The sequence below is a fragment of the Schistocerca americana genome, chromosome 8 (genome assembly GCF_021461395.2).
Source record: "Schistocerca americana isolate TAMUIC-IGC-003095 chromosome 8, iqSchAmer2.1, whole genome shotgun sequence".
NCBI classification, from domain to species: domain Eukaryota; kingdom Metazoa; phylum Arthropoda; class Insecta; order Orthoptera; family Acrididae; genus Schistocerca; species Schistocerca americana.
The window spans coordinates 481,476,773-481,491,278 of NC_060126.1; the positions used below are offsets into that span (position 1 = coordinate 481,476,773).

Sequence of the window (14,506 nt, forward strand, 5' to 3'; positions counted from 1 at the left end):
CTCATTCCTTTCAGTGAAAGCATCTTTTCTACCCACACACTATTGACCACAGTCAGCGGAAAAGCCACACTGAGCCTTGTGTAATCCAGTTACAACAGGTGACACAGTAAGGTGTATTCTTTTCATCCATTATGTTTTGTCTACTCCCTTCAATAATCAAATTTTTTGCTAGTTTTTATCTTATTTTCAATAATTCATCTATTGGCATGTGACTCATACATGAAAGTTTCAAGATTTTAATTAGATCTAATTTCACTTGACTTTACTGTTCAGGTTATCATTTTGGTTGTTCTGTTTACATTGCTGTAATTAGTTTTCATTAGGGCACTCACAACTTGAAGCTATAATTAATTGACATTAGTACTACAGTCCACACCATGAAAACTTATGAGCTAATTTGCAAAATCAAAACCTACACCTTTTGCAAGCTAACTTTTCTGACTTCCAATAATGTATTTTAAATTACCTGAAACTAGTTATATTCTGATATAATTAAATTTGAAGTTCTGAGCCACTACCAATGTTTATCAGAGCTTTTGCCCCAACCACTTTTGATTCTAATTCTTGACTACATACTTTTGTTACCATAATTTTTCTGTTCAATGTAACATATAGCACTTATTAATTAACTCACTAATTATAACTTCATGTAGTTTACCTCAATTTGCAATATGGCACTTATACAGTAAACAAGGAGATTCACACTGTATAAGAACAATAGTCTCCATGTATTTTTCTAAATTTCTACATTTTCTATATGCCGAAATTGCATTAGTTCTGATAGTTCATCCGAAATAGCAAAATCCAACCTAGTCAATTTTCAAAGCCCAATGTATTTTATGAAATAATAGTCTTTTCTTATGCCCATCCATAAGTAGTTGGATGTCATCCACAATCAGTACTCTATGATTCAAAGCCCCACAAATAAGACCTATTTCAGGTGCACTCTCAGTGTTGGCTCATGCCACAATCACACACATTTTGTACACAAAATAACTGCACTGGCAACTGTGAGACTCATTAATATTAATGTCTGAAGACTGAGTATTACAGTAACTCAAGGTAATGAACAGTTTTAACTGAACTGTGTTGTGATTAGCAAGAGATGTGGAAGGACACCATCATCGTAATGATTGGTTGTTAGACATGGGTAAGTTCATTATGGACTGAATTAATTGAAGTACCACAATGTATTTTTCCTTGGTGAACTACTACAGGATAGTACTAACTGTGAACTGTGATCTTTTTGTCTAAATGTGTATTGTGTTTTCTGCCACAATAAAACAATTAACATCACCATTGGTCTGTTATTAGGTAATGCAGGTGCTGAGCTAGTTCAGCGCACTAATACATTTTTGTTGTTGAAGAATTGGTCACTGTTATTAATAACTGAATTTAGTGAAGAATAAATGTATGTGTCAGTACAATCTAAATTATGGGCCATGTCCATTTCCAAGCAAACGTCATCCCACACTCAAATAAGACTTTCAGCTTCAACAGGACCAAGAGTGATGCTACCGAAGAAAAGACTGTAACAATCAGGTCAGTATTGCTATACACCTCCTCCCAACCATATGCCTTCCTTCCTCCTATCATCAATACAAGATAATTTTACAGAAAATCATCGTTTCCAACTTGGCTTAACATTACTTCCCCAGATCCCTTCCCATTGAGTTCAAGATCCACATATCCAACTCCATTGCTTTGCCTCCTATCATGGTTGGTTACTAGATCCTCACAGAAAGACCTTCTAAAATCTCACACAATTATTTACAGTCTCTGTAACTACACATCAGACAAATCATTCCATACACTGTGTTTCTTTTACCATTACTAGTTTCTTGTTATTGTTCATGTTACACTTCTCTACACCTGAATCCCTGAAGTCCATGGTCTTTCTACTGTAGAACTCTATCTGTTTTGGAGGGCAAATCTGTAAACAAATCCACAGAGCTGCCAAGTGGATACCAACAAACCCATCACCACTGCTAACTTGTCACCAACCAGTATTTCTTTTAATACCCAGGCTTTTATAAATTGTATCAAATCCTTATTTATGCAATATTACAATTCATCTATATGCTACTTCTTTTACCAGTCCTGCACCCCACAGGCCATCCTCTTTTGGAGGACACAAGTCCAAAACTTGTCCCATATACCCACCCACCACATCGTACAGCTGTACCCAGTGCAAAGGCAAGGCTATGTGTGAAAGCAGCCAGGTATTAATATAGCAACTACGCTGAAATTACTGTACTGTATTCTATGTGGGTATTACAACTAATCAGCTGCATGTGGACACGAACAGCCACTACTAAACTTTTGCTACCTGCAAACTCAACACCTTAGTGCCTTAACTTGCTGCACATCACAAGAACAATAACTTTAATTTATGCTTCAACACTTCTGCAGTTTGGATGTTCTTTCCAAAGCCAGCAGGTAAAAACTACCTGTTCAGGACATCCCACTCTCTCACATATCCTTTGTTTAACTTCCATGAGACCCCAACCTCAGCCAGTCTGTTGCCATTACTCTTTTACCTCCTTTCATTTTCCACCCCATTTGTCATATATCACCTCTCCTGCATTCCAAAATTTGGCTATTCCATCTCTACCCCACATGTCTTCCCCTTCCTTGCTGATCCAGTCCTATACTTCCCCAAACCGTCTGCTTTGGCTGTCACTAGTAAACAATTAATGTCTCCATAAAAATGCATGTTTACTTGTCTCAGCTTGTAAGAAAGAATGTGGGCTTCTACTGAAAAAGAGGGGATACTGTAACTTGGAAACCTGGACATCTTTTGGGTGGCCATCAAGTACCTTTAAGTTGTAGTCCCCAATCTCTGTTTGTTGTTTCCACTCTGGAATTTCTATTAACGTAATATAGTTGAAGTTGTAATTTTTGTAAGTAATACAATATTAAACACCTCATTTATCCTAAGTAGCGTGAAAGTGGACAAGTCACTTTTGTCTCTGAAATGTTTTAGTTCGCTGATTGTTGGAATTAATGCAATTGTCTTGGCTCAGTGATTTTTGACAAATTTTCAGTTTCTCACCCTTAAATAACACTCACAAAATGTTAAAGACTATTATTAGTTGGTTTTGTTAAATTGAAAAATAGCTGGAGATAACTGAGCACAGAATAATGACAGTAGCAAGTGTCCTTTTTTATTTTTGAAGTTATTTTACATAAATCACAGATATAATGATTAAAAGTGCACTCTCAACACTTTTGAAGTGCAAACTGATGTTTGGCATTAAATTTACAGTATCAAGGAAGTCAATGAGATCGTACACAACAGTGCACTCTAATGCTCAAGACACACCAGTTAAATGTTGATCAGTTTATGAACACTGGGAGATAATATACTATAATTATTGGGTACAAGTCAACTTAAGTTGACTAAAAAGGAAGATACTGATGTCAGTAAGCTGGGATAATATTTTGTAATATGTGTCAACAGACCTATACTCAACCTATCAAAGCCTACTTCAGAAACAATTCTCATGTTTACATTTCTTACTGAATATAGTGTTTGCTTACTACTACTACTACTACTACTAATTCTCACTCTCTATTTTTAATGAATCAGAAACAACACTTAATATACAGGATGTTAGAGGTAAAAGTGTAGATACTTTTATTGGTGGCAGAAGAAGTGTACTGATCAACATTAATTAAGTATTTACTTGATTTGCAGAATAATAAATGTAGTTATTATGGTTTTAGGTTGGTTAGCACCTCCAAGTACTAGTGACAAGAGCAATCCATTAATGTTTTTTTACCACTGGGCAGCAGGCCAGGTATTGAAGGTGGATGTATGGACATGAATGGTTAGTCCATACTGACAGGTGTAGTCCACTTAGTGGTGCAATTACGACTGTGCAGCAAACATTAGGTGGTAAGTTATGTGACGTGATTGCTGTAAGACTGTTAGACACAGAGAAAAAACAACTAACACACTGAGGTGGGTATATATTAAGGTACCAATGGTTATAATATCTGCAATTATACCGCAAGCACCCTGTATACTGCAATAAAAATTACTTTCACTTAAAAGTTTACACTGGTTTGTAGGGTGTAAATATTTTAAATCCAGGTGTGGATATTGATATGCAGATAAAATATGTTAATATAACCATCACAAAAAGTTAAGATATAAAAGTTGTTCTGCGTAGAAATACTTACAGTGAGAGGCCTTATAGTAGGAATTCGATAACGGTACATTGCTCGGACAAAAGACCGCACTGGGATGTGGAACACTTGCTCCTGCATTTGCATCTGCCCCTGTGCAGGAGCTTGAACTTGGCTAGGACCCTGGGCTTGGACCTCACTCATCCGCTCATCAGGTGCTCTGAGGTCAGAACCACCCAGTGCTCTGGGACACACTGACCTTGGCTCCCCCACAATGCAGGCTTCCACTTGTTGGGTGTGCCTGCATAAATCCATTTGCAACATACTTTAGATCAAACAGAATACATTTAACTGTGTCATTAGAAGGTCCATTATCAACAGAGTTTCCTGCTTTTAGAACAAATCTATCCACTTTAATGAGATTTCTCCATTAAAAAATAAGTGAAACAGGATTACTGAACCAATAACAAATGGTGCAGGGGTTGTACAGCCAAATCATTCATTTAAGAACACAGAGGGTATGTGCATAATTCTCAAAACATGAAGTAGTTCATCCATCAGTAGAAAGTTTAGCAGAGAATACTGATAAAGTGAGAGAAATGTTGCAGTAAATGAATCAAAAGTAATATTTGATTAATAACCAATGGACAAAGAAATGGAAAGTGAATGAAGAAGAGCACAAAAGAGGAGGCGGAGATGAAACAAAATTTATAATGAGACTACGCAAACGATGAAATGAACATAAATTATGGAGAGCCGGCCCACATCATTAAGGGTTTAGAAGAACTTCACAATGGAAAATCCAGGTTGGTTTAGAAAACTAGTGTTTGAAGAGCTAATCCATATGACATGAATGGTAAAACAAATGTGTGTTCTCACAGATAATTGGCCCCAAAGTTACATACATTTTGCCAGTAACTGAAATATGTGCTTTGTCATTGGTCATCAACTCCACATCAGGCTTTTTAACCACTTGTTACTTCTCACTTAATTGCACATCCACTTCCTTTCCTTCACATTTGATTTGTTAATTTTTTTTTTTTTTTTTTTTTTTGACTAATTGTACGAGGTTTGTTCAAAATAAAACTGAACTTCTGTTATAATACCTCTATTGCTAACTGTATAACATTTTACGCACTGTACCCCTCAAAATAGTCCCCTGTATGGGCAATACATTGTTCCTATCATTTCTTCCACTTTTGGAAAGCCTTCTGGAATGCATTTTGTGGGATGGCACACAGATCTCTTGTCGCATTGTCCTGAATCTCCTCTATGGTTTGGAAAAGATGTCCTGTCAACATGGTTTTAAGTTTGGGAAACATGAAAAAGTCTGCTGGGGCTATGTACAGAGAATATTGTGGATGGTGTACAATGGAAATGTGATGGCTAAAGAGCTGCGAATAAGGAGTGATGTGTGAGCTGACGCATTGTCATGAGGCAACATCCAAGACTAGTTTTTCCACACTTCAGGCCTCTTCCTGCACACAGGATCACTCAAACTGACTAAAATTCACTTGTAGATCTCCTTGTTTACCACCTGACCAGGTGTTACAAACCCCTGAAAAAAAAAAAAAAAACAACCAACTCATGCATGCTGTTTTTGAACAAGCAGACCCTTTGGCCACCACTGCAACAGCTGCTTAAGAAATCAAATGTTTTGCCAAGTCTGTAGCAAAATTTCACATGAACAAGTTGTTCTTCAAGCTCTTTCATTGTCACTGTGTCACTAATCCAATGAACAGCTCGTACATGAGTTTCCTTGAGCTTGGCAACTAATGGTCACAGTGAAATGAGGCTAATGGCAGTTCGTTTGTAAACCTGCCGCTACATGAGCTCTGCAGCCACAGTGTGCTCCCTCTGCCATTTGGTGCACTATTTCAAAAGTTCAGTTTCTTTTTGAACACGTCTCATATGACGCATACTTTCTACTTTCTGTTTTACTTTGTAGTTATCACCTAACTACTTTTTTTCTTTTTTTTTTAAGGAAGGATTAAACATTCACCATTTAACTCATTTTTCAGTCAACCCTTCTCCAGTTATTGTTTTGTCATTTGATAAATGGACACATGCACATTCAATTTTTAGGTCTTTCACAGTATTTAATTATGTATGTCAGCTTGTCAAATAGCAATTACTTTTTTTGATGGAAAAATATATTTCTACTCATCACATAGAAGAAGCACTGAGTTGCAAACAGGCACATTGAAAAGAGTGGCAGGTACAATGAAAAGACTGATAAACATTCGAGCATTCAGACAAAAAGTCCTTCTTCCGAAATAGGAAATTTACACAAAAACAACTCACACACACACACACACACACACACACACACATGGCTATTATCCCCAACTGCTGGGGTGTGACTGCAACTGGATTTGAAGTGAGGAGCAGTAATGGGAGAGTGGTGGAGTTAAGGAGAATTTATGGGGTGGGGAGGGGAGGGATAGCAGGGTAGGGGTAGGATGTTGTGGCACTTGTTGGTGTGCGCATGGACATGGTGGGGACAGGACAGGGCTGCTTGGTGCAGAATCGGGATATTGCAGGGAGAGGAAAGAAGAGAAACATAGAGAGGGAGAAAAAATTATTAGATGCATTGGTGGAGTGGAGGGAACATATAGTGCTGGAGTGGGAATGCGCAATGGGACAGCTTGGTGGAGGACAGGGACTAGTGAAGGTTGAGGCCAGAGGTGATACAGGAATGAAAGACAAGTTGGAGAGAGAGTTCCCATGTGTGCAATTCAGAAAAGCTGGTGTTGGTAGAGAGGATCCAGATGGCACAAGCTGTGAAGCAGTCACTGAAGTGAAGCATATCAAGTTGAGCAGCATGTTCAGCAACTGGGTCATCCAGCTGCCTCTTGGCCACAGTTTGGCAGTGGTCATTCAAGTGGCCAGACAGCTTGTTAGTTATCATGCCCATGTAGCAAGGTCCACAGTAGATCACATGGCTGCTCTCCATTTATCAAATGACAAAACAATAACTGGAGAAGGGTTGACTGAAAGCCTTTGATGGGATAGAAGATTCCTGTGGAATGACTAGAGTAGCAGGTAGTGGGATGATGTGTGGTACAGGTCTTGTGCTATATCTCTTACAGCAATATGAACCATGAGACAAGGGCTTGGGAGCAGGTGTGGAGTAAGGACGGGCAAGAATATTGCATAGGGTTGATTGGTGGCAGAATACCACTGTGGGAGAAGTCGCGAGGACATGGGATACAATATTCCTCATTGCAGGGCATGACAAGAGGTAGTCGAAACCCTGCAGAGAATGTGATTAAGTTACTCCAGTCCTGGGTGGTACTGAGTCACAAGAGGTGTGCTCCTCAGTTGCCAGACATTCGGTGTGTGGGAGGAGTTAGGTGACTGGAAAGTGAAGTTATGGGAGATTTGTTTTTGGACAAGGTTGGGAGGAAAATTTCAGCCTGTGAATGTCTCAGTGAGACCACTGGCATTTTTGAAGAGGGTCTGCTTGTCACTGCAGATGCAACGACCACAAGTGGCTAGGCTGTGTGTAGGGGACTCGTCGGTATGGAATGGGTGACAGCCATTGAAGTGGAGGTATTGTTGATAGTTGGTAGGTTTGATATGGATGGAGGTACTGATGTAGCCGTCCATGAGGTGGAGGTCGAAATCGAGGTTGTTGGGTTGGAGAGGACCACACGAAGTGAATAATGAAGAAGGCGATGCGATTCTGGAGGAATGTGGGTAGGGTGTCCTGACTGTTGGTGAAGATAATGAAGTTATCATCACTGAATCTGAACCAAATGAGGGGTTTGAGTTTCTGGGTGGTTAGGAAGGATTCCTCCAAATGGCCCATGAATAGTTTGGCATAGGATGGTGCTGTGCAGGTTCCCATTTCTATACCATGTGTTTGTTTCTAGCCCGCATCTCGTGGTCGTGCGGTAGCGTTCTCGCTTCCCACGCCCGGGTTCCCGGGTTCGATTCCCGGCGGGGTCAGGGATTTTCTCTGCCTCGTGATGGCTGGGTGTTGTGTGCTGTCCTTAGGTTAGTTAGGTTTAAGTAGTTCTAAGTTCTAGGGGACTGATGACCATAGATGTTAAGTCCCATAGTGCTCAGAGCCATTTTTTTGTTTGTTTCTAGGTGCTACCTTCAAAGGATAAATAACTGTAGGTGATGATACAGTTGATCATGATGATCCCAATGCCCAACTGACCCCAATGCCATGGACATTGGGGATGTTAGTGCAGAAAGAAGTGGCATCAGCAGTGATGAGCATGGTCCTGGGTGGTAAAGGAATAGGAGCTATGGAGAGTCGCTGGAGGATATGACAGGTGTGTCTTGTATATAAGAGGAAGTCAAATGAAAACCAGATGTACGGAAACTCCAGGTTGAAATATCAACAATATTATGAAAAGGAGGTATTGCACACTGTAAAGATGACACGTTGATTCACAGCCAGACATAATGAAATGAATGTTACACATTGAGCTTTTGGCTAAAGTCTTCTTCAGAAATGAAACACACACACACACACACACACACACACACACACACACACACACACATACATATTCACATAAGCACGCACACCCCACCTCGCGCACGCATGGCCACTATCTCTGGGAACTCTGGAGCAGCTGGAGATAGCAGTCATGTGTGCATGAGGTGTGCTTTCTTGTGTGAATGTGTGTGTTTTCTTTTCAGAAAAGGGCTTTAGTATTTATCCTTTTCATAATAATGTTAGGTAAACTGTTTATTATTTCACAGTAATCCTCATAACTGTTAATACATTTATCCCACGGTGAGACTGCATGTTCAATGCATTCATGGAAAAATATCTGCGCTTGCCTATAGAACCATTATTGCACCCAGGTGTGCACCTCATTGTATGGAGCAGATAGATGGTCACAAATGTCCTTCTTCAGAACAACAAAAATAGGAAATCACATAGGGAGAAAATGGAAATGAGTGTTTGGCGTCATTGGCCGGGAGGCCCCTTACGAGGCAGGTCTGGCTGCCTTGGTGCAGGTCTTATTACATTCGACACCACATTAGGCGACCTGCACACCAGATGGGGATGAAATGATGATGAAGACAACACAACACCCAGTCCCTGAGCGGAGAAAATCCCCGACCCAGCCGGGAATCGAACCCGGGCCCCTGAGGATGGCAGTCCATCATGCTGACCATTCAGCTATTGGGGCGAACAACACGAGGAGAGATAAGGCCTGCATGGAGAATGTATAAGGGGTTCCCAGTGAAACTTCTGCAGCATAGCTGAAACAAAATGCGTACTGGGAAATCCTTACACATCCTCAATGCAATCCTGATATCTCCCCATGTGATACTCATATTTTTGGTGCCCTGAAGAAAGACATTTGTGGCCATTGATTTGCTTTGGAAAAAGAGGTTCACACCTGAGAACAATCATGGTTCTGTAGACAACCACAACCATTTTTTCTCAAAGGCATTGACCATCCTGTCCCACAGCGGGATAAGTCTATTAATGGTTATGGTGATTAGTTCAGAAGTAATAAACAGTTTAATTACTTTTTCCATTTGTCTCCTTCCAGAAACTTCCTGGCAGAAACTGTGTGCTGGACTGAGACTTGAACTTGGGATCTAAACTGAGCCACCAAAGCACGATTCACGACCCGTCCTCACAGCTGTACTTCTGCCAGTACCTCATCTCCTTCCTACCAAACTTCTCAGAAGCTCTCCTGTGAAACTTGCAGAACTAACACTCCTGGAAGAAAAGATATTGTGGAGACATGGCTTAACCACAGCCAGGGGGATGTTTCCAGGGGCCAGGGTTTGTAGGTGGACAAATCTGACAGTTAGTCCTCCAACTACCTACCCGCTTTCCTGCTCTCACTCCAGCACTGCACATGCCATCTATTTCACCAATGCACTTAATAGTCTTTGCTCCATCCCTATGTCTTTCCTCTCCTGTCTCTCTTTCCCCATTCCCCAACAGAGCCTCCTGACTCTGCATCTAGCAGCCCTATTGCTATTGTGCCAATCTCCCCCCCCCCCCCCCCCCAACAACATCCTTGCACACTCCCCCAAGCTACACAACATCTTCCCCTGCCCCTAACCTGCTAACCTTCCTCCTCCCTTTCCCATACCTCCTCCTTATCCCCACCACCAACTACCCCAGACTGCTGCTCAAGTCAAACCTAGACGAGGTCCACAATCAGACTCCAGTGGCTGGAGACAGTAGCCATGTGTGTGTGAATGTGTGTGTGTTTCCTATTCTGGAAAAGGACTGTTTGTCTGAGAGATTAAATGTTTGGCAGACTTTTCATTGTGCCTGTCTGCAATGCAATGCCTTCTGTGTGTGTTCAGTAGCAATCCATCTTTTTCATATTATTATTATTCCATCCTGTACTTCCATTGTTTGCCTTCTTTTGATGAGAAATTAATTTACAGGAATTGTGTAGCATGCAAAGATAAAGAAGTGTTGAGCTTGTCAGTGTCCTTATTCCCACAATTTCTTACAGAACCAATAAAAGTGAGGAAGCTGCATTTTTTGTGGGCACTACATTCTTAAAAAAGGAGCATAACATGATAAGTTATTCCTATTCCTACAAAGAAATGTTAAAAACCTGTAAGTGTTGCAGTTTCTTATGTGAACAGGTACAAAGATGCTGAAGGCTACTTGCCCAAGACAAAACAGTTGGTCTTTTCATTATGACAATGCACCACCACGTCAGGAAATATTCATACTATGCAACTAATGTAAATTTCAAAATTCTTGACCACCCTCAGCCCTATCTTGACAAAGTTAACTTTGTTTTCCTTCTGCACATAAAAGCTCACTTAAGCTACACATTTCTTTTGCTATAGAACTCCTGAAGGCATTGGAGAATGAATGAATGAATGATTAAAAGAAAACTCTGGGTAATCGGTTGGTGAATAGTCACAAAAAGGTAAGAAATGCAATAGATGTAGCAAAAATTGCATTGTAAAAGTAAATTACTGCACAGGAAATTACTAATAAGTTACATAAAATATCTCAGATCTGTGCATAAATTGCTGGGAAAAGGAGCAGGTCGGGTTGACGGAAGAGATTGAGAAGATCCAAAGAAGAGCGGCGCGTTTCGTTACCGGGTTATTTGGTAACCGTGATAGCGTTACGGAGATGTTTAATAAACTCAAGTGGCAGACTCTGCAAGAGAGGTGCTCTGCATCGCGGTGTAACTTGCTCGCCAGGTTTCGAGAGGGTGCGTTTCTAAATGAGGTATCGATTATATTGCTTCCCTCTACTTATACCTCCCGAGGAGATCACGAATGTAAAATTAGAGAGATTAGAGCGCGCACAGAGGCTTTCAGACAGTCGTTCTTCCCGCGAACCATACGCGACTGGAACAGGAAAGGTAGGTAATGACAGTGGTACGTAAAGTGCCCTCTGCCACACACCGTTGGGTGGCTTGCGGAGTATCAATGTAGATGTAGATGTAGATGTAGAAGATACACTAGTCAGTTTCAACTTTCTGGGGATTACAAGTTTAACGCCTTATGCTTGTTGGAAATTTGTAAAAATGCTTTTTACCAGTGTCATCTCCAACCCAAACATGGGCAAATGTACGTTTAGTCATTTCATTCATTCATTCATCATATTCTACAGATTTCATTTTGAAGCTGAGCCTTCAAGGACGTGTGATACATGAAAAGTGTACACCAACAAAGAGAATTAGTTGTGAGAGACTTAGACTGTAGACCGAATTAGCAATTACTTACAGTCAAACTCTTATATCCTCTATGTGTGTGGACAAAGTGAATTTAGCAGGAAAGCCACCACTTCGATAAAAAACACAAAACAACAACAACAAAAACAGCTGCTAGCTATCTACTACTGCTTGCTTCATATTTGGTTGACTACATCAACAATGTCACAGATTGAAATGCTACAACAGCAATGTCTTCACTACAATGAATTCTGTTACTTTTCATGCTGTGAACAGTAATATTCATAATTTAAGGTCTATGCAGAAATCATTTTTATATTCTATGTTGCAGTTGTGTATCTCACAGTTATCTGTAACGGATTTTTATAACGAAGACATCTTTTACAAATTGTCCAGTCACAGACATAACATATTTTTACTGCTGACTTTTTCATTAGAAATATTCTATACAAAATGCAACTGCAGTAGATCAGTGCAGTGAGATATACTTCCAGCTTATAAGTGTGTTTATGTGGCCCAGCTGATCTCCACCAAAGAATTTTGCATTTGGAGTTGCATTTAATGCACAACTATCGACATTTATTTGTGTGACCAGTAAGAATACTTCCATCCATAGATTTGAAACCACATAATTTATAAGCCCAAATATCATGAAAGAAGGCAGGTGTATGTGAAAGAGACCTGAAAACTTTGTAAGGTTCTAGATAGATTACATAATAGTGAGACAGATATTATAAAATCACGTTTTAAAATGTAGCACTTTTTAATGGCAGATGTGGATTCTAACCATAATTTATTGACCATTAAATGCAGATTAAAAGTATGGAAACTGTAGAAAGGCAGGAAATTAAAAGGATGGGACATGGATAAATTGAAAGAGCCTGAGGTTGTGGAGAGTTTAAAAGGGAGCATTAGGCAACAATTGACTGAAACAGAGGAAAGGAATACAGTAGAAGATGAATGTATAGCTTTGAGGAATGAAATAGTGAAAACACTAGATGATCAAATAGTCAAAAAGACAGTGGTCAGTAGAAATCCCTTGGTAACACAAGAAGATGAAATGTGTGGTACTGCTGGCAGACACACATAAAAGGCAGTGAAAACACTAGATGATCAAATAGGCAAAAAGACAGTGGTCAGTAGAAATCCCTTGATAACACAAGAAGATGAAATGTGTGGTACTGCTGGCAGGCGCACATAAAAGGCACAATTTCTAACTTCCAGAACTAACATTCCCTTCAGCTGGGAGGAAAGAGTGATAGACTGAGCAAGATTAAAAAGAAAGGGCAGGTCACTCAGACCCACATGTTGTGAGGAAGAGGGTAAACAGAGATGAAGGGGAAGGCATCAGAGACAATATGTCATGGTCTACATCTACATCTACACTCTGCACACCACTGTGAAGCGTATAGCAGACAGTATGTCCCATTGCACTAGTTGTCAAAGCTTTCTCCCATTCCTTTCATGTGGGGATCACAGGAAGAATGAGTGCTTAAATGTCTCTGTGCATAATGTAATTAGTCTAACCTTGTCTCTGCGACCCCTATGGGGGCGATAGATAGGAGGTTGTAATATATTCCTAGATTCATTGCTTGAAATCGGTCCAGAAAAATTCTGATTATGTTTTCATGGGATACTGTTCATCTATATTCAAGCTTCTGCCAATTCAGTTCTTTCAACATCTTTGTAACACTCTCCCATGGATTCAACAAATCTGTGACTGTTCGTATTGCCCTTCTTTGCAGTCGTGTAATATCCCCTGCTAGTCCTATATGGTAAGAGTCTCACACACTTGAGCAGTATCCTAGGATGGGTAACATGAGTGTTTTGTACACAGTCTCTTTTGTAGACTGATTGCTTTTCCCCAGTGATCTACGAATAAATGATCCTCTGCTTCCTACTTTACCTATAACTGAGACTCTGTGATTGTTCTAAAAAATGGTTCAAATGGCTCTGAGCACTATGGGACTTAACATCTTAGGTCATCAGTCCCCTAGAACTTAGAACTACCTAAACCTAACTAACCTAAGGACATCACACACATCCATGCCCGAGGCAGGATTCGAACCTGCGACCGTAGCAGTAGCGCGGCTCCGGACTGAGCGCCTAGAACCGCTAGACCACTGCGGCCGGCTGTGATTGTTCTATTTCATATACCTGCAAAATGTTACATTCAGGAATTTGTATAAGCTGACTGATTCCAACTGTCACTCACTGATATTATAGGAAACTGCTTTCTTTTGTGAAGTGCACAATTGTACATTTCTGCACATTTAAAGCAAGCTGCCAATCTTTGCAGCAAATCTTATCAAGATCTGACTGAATATTTGTGCAGCTTCTTTCAGACAGCACTTCATTACAGATAACTACTCCCTCTGTGAAAAGTATGAGGTTACTATTAATAGTGTCTTTTAAGTCTTAATATTCAACACGAACAACAATGGTCTCAACACACTTCCTCGGGGCACACACAAAGTTACTTCTGCATCTGTTGATGGCTCTCCATCTGAGGTAACTTGCTGCATCCTCCCTACCAAATAGTCCTTCATCCAGTCACAAATTTCACTTGATACCCCATCTGACTGAACTTTTGACGATAAGCGTAGATGTGGTATTGAGTCAAATGCTTTTTGGAAATCAAGCAATATGGGGGGGGGGGGGGGGGGGGGTCGAGGTGGTCGAAAATTTTCTAGCCTAACAAATAAAGAATGACAGAAATTTTG

General features: G+C 40.3%; 1 protein-coding gene across 6 annotated transcripts in view; it reads right to left on the reverse strand.

Moving 5' to 3' along the window:
* Positions 1 to 14,506, reverse strand: part of LOC124544921 (myelin regulatory factor) — a 343,973-nt gene that overhangs the window by 9,169 nt on the left and 320,298 nt on the right. For all 6 annotated transcript variants that reach the window (XM_047123662.1, XM_047123663.1, XM_047123661.1 and 3 more), the window contains one exon: positions 4,189 to 4,435. In XM_047123662.1, the coding sequence (XP_046979618.1) occupies positions 4,189 to 4,435 (247 nt within the window). The remainder of the gene's footprint in view (positions 1 to 4,188; positions 4,436 to 14,506) is intronic.